Genomic DNA, 21094 nt, shown 5'->3' with positions numbered 1-21094 from the left:
CTGGGGAAGAGAAGGGGAATTTGAGAACCACCAGGCTGCGGGGGACCCGCTCAGGGATGGGCAGAGCAGGTCCAGCCCTGCAGCAGGTAGTGGCGCTTTCCCTGGCACATCAGGAGCTCCGTGCCCTTGGGCTTCCTGGCTGGATGTTTGCACATAAACACGACACGGCTTTGCTAAAAGGGAGGAGGGTGCAGGATTTCCCCTTGCCCGCATGCCCAAGCTGCTCTGCTTCCCAGTGTGCTCTGATCTGGGATCAAAGAGGAGAAGCTGCCCTGTTCTTCCCTTCCTCCTCCTGGTTCAGCACGGTGCCAGGATGGGGCTGCATGCCCTGGGCACCGTGTGATGTCCCTGCAGTGAGGGCGGGCAGTGCTGAGCAGCCTCCTCACATTTTTGCCAAGGTGGGATAAGCAAACGCAGGTGAGGGTCGAGAGGGAATGGCAGGATTTCACTCCGCACATCCCTGCCACCCTGCTCCTCAGCCTTCCCCGCCTGCGGCTCAGCCCTGAGCTTCGTGCTCAGCCCCAAACCCTGGGCTCCAGACAGGGAAGCTAAATGTGCCAGCACGAGCTCGTGAGCGGCTCTGGACACCTCCCAGCTCAGCACAGCGCAGCAAGGGCTGCGGGCTGACCCCATGGGTGTGCTGGCATCTGGCATCCACATGTCCCCATGTGCTGGGGCTGCTCCCTGCCCTTGGCACCGGCTGGTGTTTCGGGCCGGGACGCGGCACCCGCATGCTGCCCCAGCGGCTTTGGTGCAGCGGAAGCGGCTGCTGGCAGCCTTGAGCCGCTGCTGGCAGCGCTGCGGGCGACCGCGTTTCCTTCCCCTCCAGCTCCCAGGAAGGGAAGCTGCAGCGCCTTCGCCCTCCGGCAGCGGTGCGCCTTGGGGTGCCGCGGGGACACCGCCGGTCGGCGGCCCCCAGCAGGGCTGAACGCAGGGGTTGTGCACGGAGAGGTGAAATGGGGGTGAGCGCAGCGAGCCGGAGGGCTGTACACCGAGCGGGGCTGGGTGGGGAGAGTTAGTACCTCAGGTTACTTTTTGGAAAAATGTTGATATTTCTAGGGAACTGCCCTGCCTGCGTTTTCTGCCCAGCCGGCTCCTTCCTCCCCTGTGGTGATGAAAAGATGTTTTTCAGCCCAAAGTGACTTGGTTCCCCAGCCCCTCTCTGTGAGCCTTGTGACACCGCCTGTAGCGGAGGCAGTGGTGAGCGGTGCTCAGTACTTTCCCACAATAGCTTGGACACTGCTGTAAGGAAGCCAAAAAAGCCTTCCGGCTCCAGAAGGGATTTAGCCCAGCAAACCCGTTCTGCTGCCTGAGCTCAACCCCTCGTGCTGGACGTGTCACCTCCCTGCGAACAGGGCTGCAAATCCCAGCCGGGAGGTGGAAGAAAGTCAGGGCAATTAGGGACCGTTGCCCGGAGATGCCAGGAAGAGCGGCATGGAGCCTGCTCTGCATCCCAGTCTTGCCTCTTCCTTTCGCACGCAGAAATCCTGGCGCATCCCCAGCCTGGAAAACCTCCCCTGAACCTCTCCTGCTGCAGAAGCCCGGGGTTTTCTTGTCCCACCTACTGCTAGCGGATTGCTGCCCGTGCAGCCGTGCGCTCCCAGCCCAACCTTTTCCAGGCTAAGCAATCACTGGGCTCTTCCAACCCTTCTGGCAGGTTGTGTTTGCTTCAGCCGGCCGTGCTCACGCTCCCTGTCTGGGTCAGGGCTTTGGTGACACGTTCAGGTTGTCCCCGTGCCCTGCCAGCCGCAGCCCCGTCCGCTGTCAGCTCACGCTCAGCCCCTCTCCAAACCCCGCATCATTTTGCTTTCCCCCATCCAGCTCAGACCCATGGCATCGTGCCATCCCCCGTGTCACCAGCCCGGCTGGTTCCGCTGACCACTGGTGGCCCAGGGGCCACCTCCAGCTGGAAGCCACCAGCCCTGTACCCCTCCAGACACCACCGGCAGCTCTCCTCCCCGCGAGCTCCTGCGCCGCGCTCGCGTCCAGGCAGCTGGAGGAAATCAGCGATGGTTGGAGACAATCTGGGCAAAGGCAGGGGAAAAATCCTGGGAGCTGGCAAGTTCCTACACAAGTTTCCATGAGAAATCCAGCGTGGCCATCGCCGGCCCGCGTCTGTGCTGGAACCCTCCCAGCCCTCTCCCAGGGTCAGCGGTGCTGCCAATGCCCACCCAGCTCTCTGCTGCCTCCCAGCCAAGCCTGGTCCCGTGCCCGCTGCGCCGGTGGCTGCGCAAGCCCCTTCTCCAAAAGGGACATTTCCCAGGCACCCGGGGAGCCGACTGCCTTTTGTTGCTCCTGTGACATGTTTATTGCTATCGGTATATTCTTTAATTTCCTTTGTTTCAGAATATCTGACGGAGCAATTAAGAAGGCCTGAAGGGAAGCGTGTGTGCTCGGTCATCAGCCCTGCGGTTGCTGTCTGTCTGGAAGCGGCGCTGGAGCTGGGCTCAGGGAACAGCTGCCAGGCTTCCAGCCTTGTTTTCCTTTCCTAAGAGGTTAGCTGAGAGCCCGATGTGAACAGACACCCGTACACGCCCAGAAACACCGCCACACACACGGAGCCACACGCACACATACATAAACACGCACATAAACACAGATGCAGGCCGACGTGCGGAGACATAAACACACCCGGACACAAAACTGTCCCGAGCGTGCGGGGGGCACCGCCGCGAGGATGCCGGAGCAGCAGCGTGCGTGGTCCCGCGCCAGTGCAGACCCCAGAGGAGCTGCACAAGCTCCCCTTGCTCTTGGGTCGTGCAGCAGCCAGACAGTGCTGCAGGCAGCACGGAGCCTGGTGGCTTCTTCTGCCCCAGGGCAACAGGGCAGGTTCCTCTTGCTGTTCATCCAAGACCCTTCTTGGGGAAGAGCCCGGTCACAGTAGCTACAAAGAGGCACAGCTGGGGTTTGTTTCCTCCCAGGCTTGGCCCTGGTGTGAGCATGCGAGGATGTGAGCGAGGATGTGAGCGAGGATGCTCCCAGGGTTGCAGCTCCCATCAGTTCCAGGGCTGCACTGCTCTTCCCTACCCTGCTGGCACTGGGAGCCAGGCCGGTCCCCTCCTCCTGCACATGCAGGGGTGGCCAAAAGCTTTAATATTTGTTGTGGCAGGGTTAGTAAAGGCGGGAGCTCATTGATTTGCCCCAGGAGGTGGTAAATGCTGGACCTTGAGGGGCACCACCCCAGCTACCCTGACCCCCATGGAGCGGCGGTACCAGGGCGCTGGGCACAGGGAGAGGCCGCCCAAGGGCACCAAAAGCAGAGCCCGGGGTTTTGGCAGTGCCGCCGCAGGGTAATTACTGCTCCCCCACGGAAAGGCCTGTCCCGGAGCCCTGCGGGCATCCTCTGTGCTGCTGTGGGGCTGGGACGGATGTCGCCCACCTGGGAAGTGCCGGGCCAGGAGAAAGGCAGCACAAGTGCAGACATCCCTCTAGGAGCTGCAGGATGAATCAGGCGCGCCACTCCCGACAGCTTCGTGCCTCGCGGGGAGCCTGGGCGCAGAGGAGGAGACTCTTGGATGGCTAGTAAAGGCTGGTCCCCACCACAGCTTCCCCACTGCCGGGGGGGCTCGCTGGGGCTGCTGCCTTCACAAGGCATGTAGGAGCTTCCTACGTGTGAGGCCTCGGGCCATCAGTCACTTCTGGTTGGCAGCCACACTCTCACGCACCACAATTGCGCACACACCTTGTTTTCTTAGGAAATGAGGCTCAAAGAGGCAGCCACAGGGGAAAAGGGAGCGTGACCCGCATCTGGTAGCACTGGGCACGTATTTCGCTTTGTTACAAGAAGTTAACGTGTCAGCTAAGCCCTGAAAAGTGTCCCAGGGGCAGGCAAAGCCCGGGGGGACGCTTGGCACCCATGCGGTGAGCTTAGCACAGTTGAGGGAGACACAGCCGAGCGCCCTTTGGGGCCCTGGGCTGGGGGGGTCCCAGTGGTGGGGTCCTGCTTGGGTCTGTGTGATGTGGTGGAGGTGCTGAGCTAGGTGCTATAGCTGCTATGGCTGCTATGGGTGCTATAGTGTCAGGCACCTCCAGTTTTGGCTCGGAGCATCTCCTTCTCTCCCCACTGTGCCACAGGGCTGGAGGTGCTGCCGCTGCCCGGGGTCAGCGAGCTAACGGAGAGCAAAGAGCAGGTGGAAACACTCGATCAGGGCACATTTGTTCCTAATCACAATGGTTCTCTTCTGCCACCTCCCCTGAACATAGAAAGAAATCTCTGCTTTCCATTTTCTCTGTTTCTTCGGGCACCTCCGCCTCCCTCGCTAGTTTTCTGACTTATTCTCTTTGGAGAATAATGGAAACAGTGGAATAGTGGGAAAAATGACCGCGGGGGCTTGTCTTCCCGCAGATGCGCAGCCAGAGATGTCACAACCCCCTTGGCTGCCGGGGCTGGGACCACAAGTCACAGTGGTGGGACAGGCACGGGGGCTTCGGCAGCGTGTGCCCGCTCGTGGTCCTTCCCCACCGTCCCCACGTCCTGGAGGGGTCTCCAGGTGATGCCTGCTCCTATGGGGGCATCCTCAGGGCTTAGATCCCATCCTCTTGCCCTTGGCAAACTCTGCAGGTCCCCCAGGTACTGAGCTCTTTCCTTGGGTGAGACCTTCCCATTGAGCCCTGATTTTTCCCCTCCTGGGCTTGGGCTAAAGCTGAAACGCCTCTATTAAGCAGTTGCACCTCAACCAGCTTCAGCCCTGCAGCTTCTGCTGCAAAGGGGGATAAATTCATGTCAGACGAGGTCACTGCTGGTGGGGATGGAAGGAGACGGGGTGCTCGCTCCCCTTCCAACACCTCCTGCTTGGGCATCCACATGCGCAGCCTCTTATCGGGGTCTGATTGGGCTTGGGTGCCAAGCGCCTTATCGAGGCTCGCCCATTGGTGGCGAGAGAACCCGAGGCTGGGGAATTTTCCCCGCGTCCTGTTTGCATGCGGAGATAACCCCAGCCATCAGATACCCGCCCTGGGCTGCACGCCCCGATAGTGGCACCGCTGCTGCTGCCCGGCAAGGCAGCGCATCCTGTCCTCGACGGGGTGGGGGTGACGGAGGGTGGCTGGAGACGGGTCCCCGGCACCCTGGCCCCAGGGGGCTGCAAGGAGTGTCCTCTCCAGCAGCTTGATCCCAGTCCAAGCCCGCTCGCGGCAAGACTAAACACTTGCTTAGCAAAGCTGCCAACGAGGGTCTCGGGGGACTGCGGGGATGTGTCATCCAGGACGTGGCTCCTGGGCCAGCGTGAGCTCTGGCGGTGTTGCACAGTGAGCGTCTCCGCCAGGGGGTCCGGATCTGGCCCCCGCCCTCCCCGCTGCGCCACCGGCTCGCGCCAAGTCCCCCGCAGGGCATGGAGGAGCAGGGCTCTGCGAAAGACACGGCGTTCATCTTGCCTCCAGCCCATTGTCTTGTTTATTTGTTACGGTTGGTCTTCAATTAGGAGTTCGGGCCGCTCGTTCAGGGCAAGGGCTGTTTCTTCCCATGTGAGCACGCGGTTCCTGCGCCGCCGCGCTGTGATGTGGTCGGGGGCCCGCAGGAGCATCTGCTATTGCAGTAACAGTGCCCGGGGACGAATGCATTTCAGATGGGCTCAGCTCTGTGCTTTCCATGCTCGGGCCAGCAGCCAGCTGGGGACGGTGAGAAAGAGCTGCTGGCCAGCCCCATGGACGCGATGTTCCCCTCCGCGGGGACCAGCCTGGGGTCTGGGTCCCATAAAGAGGCTGGGCATGGCGGGGAGCTGCTGTGGGCATTGCGAGCCTCCCACCGTGGCGTTTCCCAAAAAACAGCCCTTGGGGGCACCTCGGGGGTGGAGAAGTGGCCGTGTGCTCCAGCGGGTCCATCCCCAGCGTGGGGCAATGGATGTAGGGGACTGAGGGCTGCTCCACTGGGATACCCAAGTGGTACCCGGGCTTGCTGTCTGTGGGGTCACCCGCCTCGGGATGCCGGTGGTGGCTTGTGCCCTGAGGAAGCAGCATGGGCACCACAGCCGCTCACAGGACCCTGGGACCGCACCTGCAGCAAGTCCGGTCTGGCTGGTGCCCCGGGGCAGCGGTGTGGACCCGTCCGGCCGGGTTATGCGGGGAGTGAGTTAGCACATGATGCGCGCCGCGGGGCCAAGGGCTGAGGTCAGTCAGTCACACCCAGGCAGCGGCACTGACTTCACTGCGGGCAGGAGCGGCTCCTCACGTACCGCACTCCCCCAGGGCAGCACTGCCTTGCGGCTCGGGGACTGCTCGCTGATGGTCAGACCGCTCCGTTATCAGGGTGAAGGCACTGCTCTCATGACAGCAAACTGGCTCCCCGGAGCTTCCCCCACCCCCCCACCCCCCCCTCCTTGGCTTTTACCCCGGCCAAAATAGTTTCTGCAGTCCCATATCCAAAAGGGAACCGCTAATCAGGTCCCGATGGCCTCGCCGTGCCGGTTCGCCCCGGTGCTTGCAGGCCCTGCGTCCCGCTCGTGGGGCTGGCCAGCTTCCCCCAAACGCCAGCTGGGTGGGATCGGAGGCTGGCTGATGTCAGCGCGAGCCTGTCCATCTCCCCGGGGTCTCGGATGGCCGCGGAGCACGGGGCGATGTGTCCTGGCCAGTGTGATGGCACGAGCTGAGGGCTGCCTTCAGCCCCAGCCCAAAAGCCCCAGGAGGAGGCGAGGGATGGGGATTTTTGCAGTTTTGGGTCTGTCACGAGCCCGTCTGCACTTCAGAGGTAGCCATGTTTCCAGGGAAGGAATGGTTAATCCCCGCCCACTGCTAATGATCCTTAACTGGGAATGACCCGACATCAGGGAGAAGTGAACCCATTGTCCTCGCCTGCGTTTGACTGTCTTCCAGGGAGACTCATGAAACGCAGAGCCCGGGCGTGAGTTCCCAATTTGTGTCAGGAGGCTCTGATTTATTGTATTTATTTATTTTTGCCATCTGGTTGAGGAGGGACGTTGAACGCAAGCGTGAGAAATCCAGATGTGCACAGCTCCTCGCCGCTGCGCTCGCTCGCCGAGACCTCATCCCCGAGCGTGCGGCGCTCCCCAGCTCCCGGCCCTGCAGCCCTGGTCCCAAGCCCTGACTCTCGAGCACGTGGGGAGGGGATGGTGACAGCCCTGGGCACCTGCTGAACCCCCGGCAGGGCTGAGCTGTGAATATGGACGTGACAAGCAGGGCGAGCATCCCACCGCAGCGGTGATAGAGCCTGGATGTCCAGCCTGGGGCTGGGGTGGCGAGACCTTGGCCGCACCCTGATCCGGTGCCGATAGCCATGGGGATGCCCGGGTGTCCCCAGCACATGGTGGCCCTTGCAGCCGTCACAGTGCCAGCATGCGCTGCGGGACCTGGCCCTGTTGCGTGGTGCCCATCCCAAGGGGATGGAGCTCCCGCTCTGTGCCCTGCCCCGTCCCTGCTTTTGGGGGGGTTTGGCAGCTGTTTGATGATGAATTTTCCCATGGTGTGGCTGGAAATAGGCTGGGTGCCATCCCAGGCACTCTCTGGGGTGGTGACAGCAAGGCTCCAGGGGACACCTGGGTCCCCTGCCTAGTGGCAGGACGAGGGTGACGGATGACAGCCACATAGTGCCTGTGGGGACCTCTGGGGATGCCGGTGATGTTTTGGGGCTCAACCCTGTGCTGGGGCTGCAGCCAGGCAGAGCAACTCAGCAGGGCACAGCAAGAGAGCTTTTCTGGGGGCTTTTCAATTTTGATGATTATTTTTTCGTCGGGGCTCCTCCGAGACACGAGAGATGATCACACAGGATCTTAGCTCATCCGCTCTCTGTCTCATGCCTGGGAGGTTTGGCGAGAGGCCCGAGGGCTCCGGAGGAGGAGGAAAATTTCATCATCCCGCTCCAACGTCTCCTGTATAATCAGCCCCTTGTTAACCGGTGCGGCCCCATGCGAGAGGACCAGCGCACTGCTGGATCATTAGGTGGTCTTGGCCTGGGCGAAGCTTTTCGGAGCCTCTCCCAGGGCTGCCTGGGAGACTTGGAGGCGGCTGCAGTTTTATCCGACTCCCCCCCACACACCCCGCACACGCTTGCTGCCTTCCCTCGCCTCTTCTCACTGGGTTTTGGCATTTTCCAGCACCCTTGGGTCCGTCTGTGCAGCATCTTTGGCACAGCCAGCGCACACTGAGCACACTGCGGGGCTCCCTGCTCCGCTTGCACGCACCCTCCTGGTGCTCGGTGGCTTCAGGGAGCCTCGAAATCAAAATTGAAGCACCCCTGGGGGAAAATCTCTTAGTGCTAGGGCAGTAGTGGCAGCCAAAAAAGCAGCCATCCCACAGGAGATGGGGAGGGAAACAGGAGCAAGGGGGCAGGGGACGGCGACCCCCAGCCCTCGGCAGTGCTCAGGGGGTGTCTGGAGCAGCCCTGAGGGCATTTTGGGGGAGAATTGGAGCCGCAGTGGTGTTTGATGAGGCAGTGTTAAGCAAAGAGGAGCTGAAGACAATCTGTTTCTCTTGTTTTATTTAAAAAAGAAAACGATAAAGTATAAAAAAATAAATATTTAAATAAAATTCTCTCTCTATATATTACCACAAATCTTATTAATTATTATTATTATTATTATTATTATTAAAAGTCAGGTCTGAGCGCTCGGCGCACGCGAGGCTTTCCACCGTGCCAATAAATACCCTTGGCAGCCCGGCCCCGGGGTCCGTCCCTGCGTCCCCATGCCAGCCCCAAAACCCCATCCGTGCAAAACCCAGCCCCGGGCCGGGCCATCAGTACATTCAGAGGTGCCCGAAGCCCTTCCTGTGAGAGCAGTGCTTTCCCGAAGCAGTGGGATGCTCCCTGGTGTCGTGGCCGCTGGCTCCGTCCCCAGCGGGTGGCTTCGTCCCAGGTGGCAGGACCCAGCCCTGGCCACCGCAGTGCCCCCAGTTCGGCCCCATTTCGGGGGGATCCATCCCCAAAACATGCAGTGGGAGCGCATCCCCATGGCCCTGACAGCTGCAGAGGGTGCGAGGTCTGCACTCCCCGACCCTGATCCCTTTCTCCATGGAAGCGGGGGCTTTCAGTCGGCCTTGGAGGCCACCTGGCAGAATTGAGTTGCCTTTTCTCCGTTTTTCACAAAATTTGCTAGGTGCTGCAAGCCTAGGGGCTGAACACCCCGATTCCCCGTGGTGCTGCGGAGGGGATGCTGGGGTGCAAGGGACGCCAGGGTGCAGGGGACAGAGTCTGGCCCCGCTGCCCTGTGCAGTGCCTGCACCCTCCTGCAGCCCTCGGGCGAAAGGGAGGGTCTGCGGCTCTGCTCCGTGTGGGAAGCGCCACTGCAAAGGGGCAAATAAATTAAAGCACAGGGGGGACCTGGGGCCAGCACAGCATCAGCAGGAGGTAATAAATAGGAAGGTGAGAGGCGAGGAGGAGGCAGTTCTAGGGGTCTTGCTCTGCTGTGCTGTGAAATGGGCACAAGGCAGCGCGGGGAGGTGTCCTCTGCTGTCCTTAGCTTCGCAGGGGCGAGAGGAGCCGGGTCGGGGGCTCACACGGGGCTGAGATGAGGTAGCAGGATGCGAGCCGCCTGGGCGATGACCTGCACGTACTTCCTGAGCACCTGGCAGCCCTGCTGCTTCTTCTTGAAGGTGCTCTTGCCCTTGCTGCTCTCCCCATAGCTCACGTCCACCTGGAAGACGTTGTAGTTCTTGCAGAGGAGGCAGGTGAGGTTGGAGATGAGGCCCCGCGTGGTTTTGGTGGTGTTGTGGAGCCGGTCGAGGAGCTCCTTGGCGGTGGGGTTGAGCTCCTCCTGGTCACGCGTGATGTTCCCCAGCGAGGCGTTGAGGAAGGCGAAGAGCTTGTACATGGCCACCATCACCTCCTTCTTCTCACTCGTCCGGTTGACGTGGAAGGCCGGGAAGAAGATGCCGCTGGGGCTGCAGAGCTTCTCGCTCTCACTGCTGAACGGCTCGCCCTGGCACTTCAGCTGGGGGGGAGAGGCGAGCGTCACCCCGGGGACCCAGCCGCCCTCACGCCTCCCCACAGCCCCTCGTGTCCCCCTCTGCCACCGGCTCATGCTGCAGCTCAGCCACCCCACTGCGTCCCCCCCCGCTCCGTCCCCACTGGTGTATCTTACGTAGAGGCTGAAGAGGTCCTGGGCGGTGGCGTTGAGCAGCGCGACCTGCTTGCGGGTCTGCTCGTGGACGTTGGCGCGGCACAGGCTGTTCCCGGGGCAGCCGGGGCCATTCACCAGCAGCGCCCGGCCAGCCACCGGCCTCCGCTGCAGCAGGAGCAGGGCCACGAAGGGCACGACGCCTGTGCGGGGACAGAGGTGACGTCAGTGACCCTGCGGGACCCCCCCCTCCGGCACCGGCCCCACGAGGCGAGGGTCGCCCCGCTTCGCCGCCCCCACGCCCCTCACCTGCCCCCCGGCCGGGGCTCCCCCGCCTCCCGTCCCCGCGGGGCGCCCCGTGGCATTCCCACATTTCGCAACCGGCCCCGGTGACGACCTGTGGAGTTTAATCAAATATGCAAAGTGATTTCCTCCCCGTTATCCTCGGCTGCTGCTGGAGCGAGGCCCCACCCCGGCCCCGGCTGACTCAGCAGGGGCTCCCGCAAGGAAACCTGCCTCGGGGCCGGCCTCCGGCCCCCCCTGGCCCCCGCGCTGCCTCAGTTTCCCTGTCTGCGAAGTGGGTGCAGCCGTGGCGGGGAGTGGCCGCGCAGCTGCCGGAGCCGCCGGCCAGGAAACCCCTGGACGAGGAACAAGCGAGCGCTTGAGCCTCTGGGTCACCCCAGTGGGGTGACAGCGTGGTGCTGTGGCCCCCTCGGCACCCCCAAAGAGGGTGTCCCCTGTGCCGGGAGGACAAGCCAAGCTGGATGCCCTCCGGGATGGGTGTCCCCAGCCCTGGCACTGAGCTCGGTGTCACCCGTCCCCAGCTCCCAGGGACAGGGTGCCCCGGGGGTCCCCGCCAGGCTCTGACCTGCGCCCTGAGGATTGGGTCTCACGTGGTGCCCCGGGGCTGCTGCCGAGCAAAGTCCCTGGGCTCTGACAAGCGCCGAAGCTGTCCGCACTTGTAAGAGCCTCCGCGTTGCCGCAGGTCCCAGGTAATACAATAATCACTTTATTTACCCTCCTGCAGCTACACCCGTGCCCAGATGGGAAAGGACTTACCTGGGTGTGTCGCAATCCCCAGCCCGACGCTGCTCCCATCCCACGCACCGCGGGAAGGAAGGGGACCGAGCCCCCAAAGGGCTGGCGACGGCCCCGTTCCCCCCGGCATTCCCCCCAGCCCGCTTTCCTCCTTGTGCCCATTTCACAGGCGGGCAGAGCGAGGCCGGGTGCACGTGTGCGGGGCCCCAGGGCTGGCGCTGCCCTGGCCGGCGCGGAGCCGCACACTCCCGAGCCCTCCCGCGCTTGGCAGCTTCCCCAGCCCTCCCTCGCTCCCAATTAAGCAGCGGACCCAGAAGGAGGAAAAGCAGGGAAAAAAAAAAAAAAAAAAAAAAGGTTCCCCCCCCACACCCCAGCGCTTTTTGGAATTATTTAGAGTTATATAAGTGGCCAGATGTTGGCCGAAAAGCGCCAGAAAGGCATTTCGCTCCCCGCTGCCAATTCCCAGAGATGCTAACCCCGGGGAAAGCAGCGCGTCGGGAGGGCTGCGGGCTTCGCAGCGCGGCGCATGTTTGTTTGCTTGGACATCACCGAAATCAGAAAGGGGTGGGGAAGGGGAGAGAAGGGGGAGAGGAGGAGGGGAGAGGTTTGCCAAGGATGTTTTTTTTTTTTTTTTTTTTTTTTACCTGCTGGAATGAACTTCATTGTGAGCTGTGTCCCGGGAGCAACTTAATAGAGATTGGTGTTGGCAGAGGACGTTTTCAGAAATTCATGTTCATACTGGGGGACTTCTCTGGGTTTATATACCGGTCCTCCAGTGAGCCTGTGTTGTAAGAAAGGGGAGGGGGGGGGGGCGAGGGGGGAGAAACAGAGAAAGACTATCATTACTTCTATTTAAACTGTAAATCAGGAAGTAAAGGGGCTTTGGAAATCGTGAATGATTCTTAGAAATAAACTTCTGATAAAGTTGATGTCACCGGGATTGCGGTTTTTTTCACGCACGGCTGAGGGGGGGGGGATTACGGGGGGGGAGTGGCGGGCGGCTCGGTGGGGAAAAAAACAAAGCACCCGAGTGCGGCACCCGAGCGCGTGGGTCCCATGGGTGTCGCGGGGTCGGCGGCGGGGGGCGGCCACCGGCACTCGCCTCGACGCACGGTGCTGCGCGCTCGCGCCGTGACTCATGTTTCCACGAGCACTTTCACCCCCGGACCCCCCCCGGGCCGGTGCTTCCCCACAGGGCGGCCGGGCTCAGCCCCGGGAAAAGCATGCAAAAAAACAACCCCCCCCCCCAGAAAAAAAGAAAAAAGAAAAGAAAAAGAAAAAAAAAATCTTTTTTTTTTTTCTTGGGGTGGAGGTGGAAGGCAGCTGTGCCCCCCCCCCCCCGGGTCGGGCGATGGATGCGGGTGCCATCAGCATCCCCGGTCCAGCAGTGGTCCGTCCGCTTTTGGGGGAGCGGCTGCGAGTGGAGCACATGCACCCCTGGCACAAAGGGCGATGGGGAAAGAAAAAGAAAAAAAAAAAAAAGGAAAAAGTAGTTTTCAATTTTTTTTGTTTGTTTTTTTGAATTCTTTTTCCACTGGGATAAAAGACAAACCCACCCGGCGGGAACAGCCAGCCCGGCCCCCGGGGTTAACCCTTGCGTCGGCCCCACACACCACTGGGGAGGGTGCCAGCGCCCGTGTCGGTGTGACACTCGTGTCCCTGTGCCACCCGTGTCCCTGTGCCACCCGTGTCCATGGCCACCCGTGGGGGGACCCCATCCCGCAGCTCCCTCTCCCCGGGATGCTGCGGGGCCGCTCGCTCCCCAGTCTGGGCTTGAAGCAGGTTAAAGGCGCTTTCATGTTTCTCGCTCGCTGCATGTATATATTTTTTTTTCTCTGGGGGCACGCCAAGCTGAAACTTTTAATCAGGTTTAGCAAGTTTGTGCCCTGTTTGCGCTGGCAGCATGAAACCTGCTGGGGTGACAGTCGAGGAACCGTGACACAACAGCCTGCAGCCACCCTGCTGCCCCCTGCGGCGCGGGGGGACATGCCGGGGGACATGGGGACATCCCAGTAGTGCTGGGTGTTGCATGGGTCAGGGGAGAGCCTCAGCACCAGCACCCTTGGGAGTCCATCCTGCCTTGTCTGCCTGTCCCCAAATCGCTGTGTCCTGGGGATGCTGCTGCTGTCGGTGCCACGTGTGGCGTGCACGGCATCATGGTCATGGCTCCAGCGATGCTCGGTGCAGCCCCCGGGCAGAAGAGCACCCCCGGGCAACATGTTTTAGAGCAATCCCCAAAAAATAATAAAAAGAAGATAACTTCCCCAAAATATCCCCCCTCCCCAAAACAGGATTTCAAATATATATACATATATATATATATATATACCCAGGATTTTTGCCACGAGAGCCATCCGTCCACGCGAAGCTCCGGCTCCGAGTGACCGCAGGTGACTCGGTGCTGCTGATTTATCGGGGCACCAGCACGCTGGCCCTGGCATGCTGCACAAGCCCAAGTGGCCATGGGGGCTTGGCGCGGGGTTCCCCCTCCCCGAGATGGGCAGGGCAGCGCGGTGACTCAGGGGCTCGGGCAGCACCGGCCGCAGGATCCGGTGTCACCCTCGGCGTCACGTAGCCACCGCTTGCCTCAGTTTCCCCATCAGTAAGGCTAGGAGGGCGAGCCAGGGCTCGAGGGCAGGCGTTTGTGCTGGTGTTACACCAGTGAAATCCCAGTTTAGCCTTACTGGGATGCTGTGGGAAGACTCGGGGTGGGGGGGAGGGGGGCAAAGGGGCTGCAAAAATGGATGGGGATAAAGGGAGGTGCAAGGGATGGGGAGGATGAGACTCATCGCAGCCCTGCAGCCTCGCTCAAGGCTCATGCTGGTATGCAGCGAGCAGCATCTCATGGATAAATTCATTCTTAATTATCTGTACCACTTAATTAGCTGGGAAACTGGTGTTTCTTCATTAACAGCAGTAGGGAAATCTGGGGGTGGGGCTGTCGCAAGCCCCAGCTCTGCCGTTTCCTGCCCTTTCCCTGAATTTCTCTTCAGGATCTGGCCCCTGGGGATGCGGTGCTGTGCGGCTGGGGCTGATTCACCTGCGGGGAGCTCCCGGCTCCCGGCTGCGTGTGGGTGCGGGGGGAGACGAGCTCGGTCATCCCCATGCCCCCCAGCTCCTGAATCACCCCCAGGTTCTCTGGCCAAAATAATTAAAAAAGAAGGAGGAAATCAGGGAAATGACCCATGAAGAAAAATGGGACTTTCCCAGCACCTGAGCTGCAGAAGATGGGAGCGGGGAGCTGACCTGAGCTGTTATGTTTAATCCCATGCAACATGTTAGTTATATAGGCCCCCCATAGGTTCCCCTACAGGAAAACCTGCCCCCACCCCATCTGCAGGCACAGCCAGGGCAGATTTCTGACGGCATCCAGGAAATTCAGCTTTGCCAGTGGCTTCTGCGGCAGTGGGGCTGCGGCTGCCCCGACGCCCCCTCTGTGCCCCAAGCAAGGGGACGTGACCCGGGCAGGGGGTCCCGGCGGACGCCCACCCGCCCCGGGGATGATGCACTCGGAAAAAGCCCAAAAGAGGGAATGGGAACGTGCTCAGCGGCGGGCAGTGACACAATCCTATCGGCATCTCGGCCGGGGATGGTGGCCCTGCTCCCACGCGACGGCTGGGATTTTTGGGGGGGTGATGGGGAAGGGGGGGGGTCGGGGGAATTGGCCCTAAAATGTGGCTGGGTGCTGGAGGTGGGGGCAGAGAGGTGGGGCACGGGGCTGAATGATCCCACGTGTAGGGCCAGGGCCCCAAATTGGGGCTTCTTGGGGCTGGGTTTGGCAGGCGAGGCTGCGGCAGGCGCTGCCCTGCTGAACAGTGCTCTCTGCTGTCCGCGGCTGTCACCGCCGCGGGACACGGGGACACGGGGGCACGGGGACACAGGCAGCGCTTCTCAACCCGCTCCTGCCCCATCCCCATCCGTAACCACCCCTCCATCCCCATCCCCATCCCACCCGAGCCATCATGGTCCCAGCAGCCCCGACGTCTTCGTCCCGCGCTGTCCCCAGTGGGGGACAGACAGGGATGCCAGCAGCAGATGCAGCCCCCTGGGGGGGGGGGGTCTGGCTGGTGCTGGGTGCTGGGTGCCGGGGGGGCTGAGTAAGTTGTGAGTAAGGCAGCACCCCTGTGCCGGGGAAGCCCGGGCTGAATAACGGCAGGGGACGAATTCCCCTTTGACTCATGGAGGGACCTTTCCGTGCTCGGATCCCTGTGCCCCACCAATGCCACCCCCCATGGGTGTCACCCCATGAGGGCCACCCCACCGGTGTCACCCCCATGGATGGGCACCCTGCTGCTTGCCACCATCCCAGCCAGGCTGATGGTCCCCATGGATTTGGGGACAATGAGAAGCACCCTTGGGGACAGTGACCGGGACTGGTCCCCGCCTTGGGGTGACTCTTCCGAGCGCTGCCCATGGAGCCACCACCGCGTTTTGCAGGAGCCCCAACCTGTGAGAGGTCGGGGTGATGGGGATACTGGGGACATGGGGTCGGTGTCATGCCGCCACTCCACACCTCGCCCCCACCTGCAGGGGCATCCCCAAGAGCTCCTTCGCAAGGAGGTTTTCCATCATTTCCCAAGTCCTGCAGCCCTGGGTTTGGGCACAGGGCTGGGTGCCAGATCCTGCTCCCCTGAGCACTGAGGGGCTGATGCTGCCATGAGCATCGCCCCCATCCCCGCCGGCGTCCCCAGGTCCCGGGGGGGGGGGGGGAGGGGTCACCCACCTGTGCCCTCGAAGCCCATCCAAGCTGCCTCCTTCTCGGGGGGCTCGGCAGGTGGATGGCAGATGGCGGGAGGTGGCACCATGGGCCGGCCCAGGACTCTTCATGGTGACATTGTCCCCCCCGGAGGGTCCCCAGACGGCGGTGGTGGCCGTCCCGGTGGCGGTGCAGCCTGCAACTGAGTCAGTGCCGCCGGCACAGCCGGGCACGGGCACGGGCACACGGCAAGGAACGAGTGACTCCGTGGTGCCACATGACCGGGTCTTAGGATTTTTGACTCAGCGGGGCCAGTGCTTGGTAGCAGTGGGCCCCCGCCATGTCCCCAGCCACGTGGCAGGGACGGGACCACTCGGCACGGCGACGCCAGGTGCGGTGCCAGGGCCAGGCAGTGCTGCGGCGCACCGTGCCATGCCGCGCACCCTCCAGGCACTGCTGTGTGCCGTGCTGTGCCACACCGCGCTGTGCCACCTGCCATCGTGTGCCACGTGCCGCACCGTCATGTGCCTCATTCCCTACCATGCTGGTGCTATGCTGTCTTATGCCGTCTGCCATGCTGTGCTGTGCCACATCCCACACTGTGCCTTGTGCCACGCCACAGCACGTCCCGAGTGCCACACCGTGCCATGCCACGTCCCACCATGCTGTCATCCCATCTCATGCCACAGCATGTGCCACACCGTGCCATGCCACTTCCCATGCTGCCACGTCCTGCTGCCATCACATGCCATGTGCCACACCACGCTGTCATCCCATCCCAACCTATCCCATCCCATGCCATGTGCCACCCCATGCTGTCATCCTATGCCATGTGCCACCCCATGCTGTCATCCCATCCCATCCCATGCCATGTCCCACACTGCGCTGTCATCTCATGCTGTGCCATGTGTCATGGTGCCACGCTGCATCCCATGCTATGCCACACCTTGCTCTCATCCCATCCCACACCACATCCCATGCTGTGCCATGTGCCACGTCGTGCTGCCATCCCATGCCACACACATCACACTGTGCTCTCATCCCATCCCGTGCCACACACCACACCATGCCACATCCCACATCGTCCTCCATGCTGTGCAGTTTCCCTCCAGCCTTGCCTCCGAGGCCACTTTGTCCCCCCGGCCTCCTGTGGCCCCACTTTCCTTTCAGGTTATTGCTAATCAGTTTCTGAATTTGTTCAGTTTTCACTGTGCCCCCTGCACGTCACCGCGCTCAGGAGAATTCCTGGCAGCACCAGACCCCGCAGCCCCGAAAAGCCCCAGAAGCACTCGCAGAATGAGTCGGTTCCTGTGCACAGCAAACCCCGCGGGCTTTTCTCAGGACTGGGAGAGGCACATGCACCCGGACACCTGGGCACACGGACACACAGACACACAGATGCCAGGTCAGAGGCAGCGGCTCACAGGCCGAGGTCAATGCTTTATTTCCATCTGCTGTGATATAAAAATAAGGGGGCACCACCTGGCCAGGATGGCCTGGTGCCCTTCTCCCAGTACAAAATAATATTTATATTCATAAATAAAACATTGTTACATTTACAGTTTAACACAGTACAAAAAATAACAAAAATATATATATATATTTATATATTAAAAAATGTATCCTTAAATATTTCTCCCCAAAGGAGGGACATATTAAATTAAAACGATGGCTTTAATAAATAGGGGAGCTGCACCACTGTCACGTATAAGTTACTGGGGGGGCTGGTGCCCACCCGCACAGTGGGGGGCCGCAGCCCCAGCCCATGCCCAGCACAGGCAGGGCTTGCTGAGGGACTCAGGGACTCTGGGGACACCAAGGGCCCAGGGGTGGGCACGGGGATGCTGAGGGCGTGGGGACACAATGCAGGGACATGAGGCACAGGGATAGGCACACGGACACCAGGCGTGCAGGGATGAGCACAGGGACACTGCGCTCACAAGGACACTGAGGGTGTAAGGACACCAAGCTTGCAGGGACACTGAGTGCACAGGGACACTAGGCTCATGGGGCCTCCAGGCTCATGGGGACACCAAGCTCACAGGGATGCCGGGCTGATGGACACACCAGGCACAAGAAAAGCCTCCCCCAGATGCTCTCTGGGTTCAGCGAACCCCTCGAGAGCCAGGCAGGGGGTGACATGCAGGTGACATGCCGGTGGCACAAGCGGCCACTGTCGGTCTGGGGCTGCACCCTGCCTGCGCCAGGCGTGCGGGTGCCGTGCGAGCGGCCCCTTAGTCAGGACGTGTCACCAGACCCATTGAATCACTGGAAAATCAGGCAGGGCTGGCAACGGGGGACGTCACCAACCCAGAGTGACCCCGCTGGCCGGTGCTGGCCTCCACACACGGTGGCACCTGGGGGACATCTGTGCCAGTGCCAGCCACGCACCAGGCTCTCCACATCCAACCACAAGCCCCAGGGTGCTGGGGACAGCTAGGGTGACAGCAGTGGGGGTGGCAGGGGCTCCCTAGGACCTTGCTGGCCGCCGGCCTCGCCGCCGGCCTCGCCGCTGCTGCCTCTGCTCCTCCCGGCGCGCCCGCAGCCCTCGCTCCTCCAGCTGGGCGCTGAGCTGCTCCGTGAAGCGTGCGTAGCTCCAGAGGATCCGGCACCCCTCCACCTTCTGCTGGAAGACTCTGGTGGCCGCCGGCAGCCGGGGCAGGGTGGGGATGGTGGGGACGATGCCGTGGGCGTGGAGGACGCCCTCCAGGTTGCTGAGGAGGCCCCGCACCTTTAGGCGGGTGCTGTCGAGGCGGCGCAGGATGGGGGCCCCGGGGGGGTTGAGGTCGCGCTGGTGCTGGGTGATTCCCTGCAGCGCCCTGTCCATGTGGGCCATGGCCCCATGCAGTGCCCGCAGCCCTCCGGTCCCCATCACCACTGTCCCCCGCAGCCACTCCAGCGAGGCGTTGGTGCGGCACAGCCAGCTGAAGGCCAGGCGCTGGTCCTGCTCCTGCCCATGGGAAAGGCAAGGGAGTCGGCAGGGGCTCGGTGGCAGTGGCGAGCCCCCCCCCCCCCCCCCCCGCCGACACACTAAGGGGGGCTTTCACCCCCTTTTCCTGCCGTCGCCAGCCCTGGCGAGGTGGAACTCACGTAGAAGAGGAAGAGCTCCCGCGCGTCCTCAGCCATGTGCCGCACCAGTGCGTGGATCTGCTGCAGGGTCGGGGGCTGCGTGCTCCGCGCTGGCACGGCCCAGAGGAGGAAGAGTCCCTTGGCCACGGCTGGGGAGGAAGAGGAGGGAGATGGTGGAGATGGGGTGCCTCTCGCTGCGGGGCAATGGGATGTGGCGACATGTGGGGTGGGGATGGGGAGCAGGGAGAGGTGGGAGCATCCACAACAGGAACATCTGTCCCGTGTGCCCATCGCCCTGGCGCCAGGCCTGGAGCAGACGACTGCACGTGTCAGGTATGGTGACAAGGTGCCCGGTCCTGCCACAGGGACAGCGCAGCCGCCGTGCCGGGAGCCAGCTGCTGGGAGCTGCCAGGGCCTTTGGCATGAGGAGGAGGAGGAGGAGGAGGAGGAGGATGAGGAGGAGGACAAGGATGAGGAGGACAAGGATGAAGAGGACAAAGAGAAAGAGGAGGAGGAAAAGGAGTGTTAGGAAGAGTATTAGGAGGAGGAAGAGGAGGAAGAGGAGGAGGAAGAGGAGGAAGAGGAGGAAGAGGAGGAAGAAGGTGTCCTCGAGGCATTGAGGAGTGCAGACAGCTCCTTCTGGCCCTGGCAGTTGCCCAAGCAGCTCCCTGTCAGTGCAGGCCAATGCGGGGCCACTGCAGACTGGGGACAGTGGTGGCACCCCTGGGCCTGTCCCCTCAGTCCCAGTGGGTGCTGCTCCGGCCCTGCTGTCACCGCGGCCACGTGAGTTCGGCACCGGAGCAGCACCCAGTGCCCAGCCCTCCCCAGCGGGGGTTTGGGGGCTCAGGGGACAAGCCAGCCAACTGGGGTGACCCTGTCCGTCTGCCACCTGCCCCTGCTCCCCGCATCAAACCCAAACCACATCCCCCCGCCCGCCCCCTCCCGGCGCCCCTTCTTCCGCAAAGGTGCCCGGGGAGCCCCGGGTGGGTTCCAGGGGCTGGGGGAGTGGCCCCCATCAGCATGCCCACGGGCGGGGGAAGCATCAGGGCCCTCCCGGGGAGGTGTGCGAGCGAGAGGGCAGTTGCGGGACACAGCCTACCTGCCAGCATGCCCAGGGGCCGCGCGTGGCGCCGCATGTCCGGGTGCCGGGGAGTGGTGCTGCAGGGCGCGCGAGCGACTTCCTTACTGGTCGGCGAGGGGGAAGCTCGCCTTTTAACGTGCCCCGATTAGCCACCACCTCCGAAGGAGGCACCCAGGTCCAATGTAGAGAAATGAAGAAGTGAAGTGATGACTTGGGGGCCAATGAGCAGGGTGAGCTGGGCCAGGGAGGAGGGGGGAGGAAATGAGGCCAGTCGGACGATGGTTTTGTTCTTCGATTAAGTTCCTCGAGGGAGTCCTCGCGGGTCCAGCCCGTGCACAGAGCGAGCCGGATGCCCGGGGCACAGCATGGGGCTTCTTAGGAAAGCGCCACATTGAGTCACTGTCGTCTCTCTGCGCTCAGCTGGCGTTCGTTAAACCGAAAAACAGCCTCCGAAACCGAAATGCGAACAACAGAGGCCGTTGGCAGCATCAGTGTCAGCTCTGGGGCCGGGGCAGGTGATGCTCGCCCCACATCTGAGCCCCACGATGCTGCAGCAGGAGGGGGACGGGTGGCACCACAGCTCCGCACCCATGGGTGCTGCTAGAGGCTGGCACCTCGCCACCCCGGCTCGCACCTCTGGTGGAGGTGTGAACAGCTCCGACCGCACGCCGGCGCTGGGGTGTGACCAAACTGTGCCATGCCCAGGGCATGGGCTGTGGTGGGGCCATAGCTGAAAATATGCCCTGGGATGGATGGGGATGCTCCAGGAGATGCTGTCTGTGTGTCTGTCTGTCTATCTGCTCTCCCCAGGGCGAGTCTCCTGTGCCTTGGCCCGGGGTGGGCGATGGGGAGCGGGGAGGACCCCAGGACACCCCCAGCACCCAAAGCCAGGGTGTGCAGGGATGCTAATGATGGGGACCAGGGGACAACAGCACCCATGGGTGCCCCTGTGTAAGGAACCAGCGCTGGCGGGGGGAATGAGACAAGGGTGAGGCAGGCGGGACAGATCCGTTCCCCTTGCTAAACCGCCTGCAGCAGCTGGCGCTGAGCCTCCGGCGGGGAAGGAAATGCAATCGGCGGGGTCAGCGGCAGCGCCGGGCCTGCGGCCACTGCCCAAAGGCCGAGGTCAGCAGGAGGAAGCCTGGCACGGGTACAGCCCCAGCACTGCTGGAAGCGCCCGGTGCCAAGCCCCCAGCACCCTGAACT

The 21094-nt window shown here is 62.3% G+C and overlaps 2 protein-coding genes across 4 annotated transcripts; both read right to left on the bottom strand.

Annotated features, from left to right (window-relative positions):
* Nucleotides 1–8413: 8413 nt before the first annotated feature.
* Nucleotides 8414–13490, bottom strand: LIF (LIF interleukin 6 family cytokine). 3 transcript variants are annotated; one of them, XM_035571311.2, is made up of 4 exons: nucleotides 13372–13490; nucleotides 11687–11823; nucleotides 10029–10207; nucleotides 8414–9878 (listed from the first exon to the last, which is right to left on the bottom strand). In XM_035571311.2, exons 2-4 carry the CDS (start codon nucleotides 11703–11705, stop codon nucleotides 9441–9443), a joined length of 636 nt encoding a protein of 211 aa, XP_035427204.1. In that variant the 5' UTR covers nucleotides 11706–11823; nucleotides 13372–13490; the 3' UTR covers nucleotides 8414–9440. The 3 variants fall into 3 exon arrangements, with proteins under 3 accessions (XP_035427204.1, XP_035427202.1, XP_035427203.1); XM_035571309.2 differs by lacking the exons at nucleotides 11687–11823; nucleotides 13372–13490 and adding exons at nucleotides 10314–10401; nucleotides 11064–11117; XM_035571310.2 differs by lacking the exons at nucleotides 11687–11823; nucleotides 13372–13490 and adding an exon at nucleotides 11064–11376.
* Nucleotides 13491–17861: 4371 nt separating this feature from the next.
* On the bottom strand, nucleotides 17862–19991 carry LOC118260814 (uncharacterized). The gene is made up of 3 exons (XM_035571298.1): nucleotides 19907–19991; nucleotides 18829–18956; nucleotides 17862–18688 (listed from the first exon to the last, which is right to left on the bottom strand). Exons 1-3 carry the CDS (start codon nucleotides 19941–19943, stop codon nucleotides 18209–18211), a joined length of 645 nt encoding a protein of 214 aa, XP_035427191.1. The 5' UTR covers nucleotides 19944–19991; the 3' UTR covers nucleotides 17862–18208.
* Between the last annotated feature and the right edge of the window lie 1103 nt (nucleotides 19992–21094).

Source organism: Cygnus atratus, chromosome 17 (assembly GCF_013377495.2).
Source record: "Cygnus atratus isolate AKBS03 ecotype Queensland, Australia chromosome 17, CAtr_DNAZoo_HiC_assembly, whole genome shotgun sequence".
Classification (NCBI taxonomy): Eukaryota; Metazoa; Chordata; class Aves; order Anseriformes; family Anatidae; genus Cygnus; species Cygnus atratus.
Note: the sequence above shows the minus strand (reverse complement) of the source record. Positions and strands in the feature narration are given on the sequence as shown.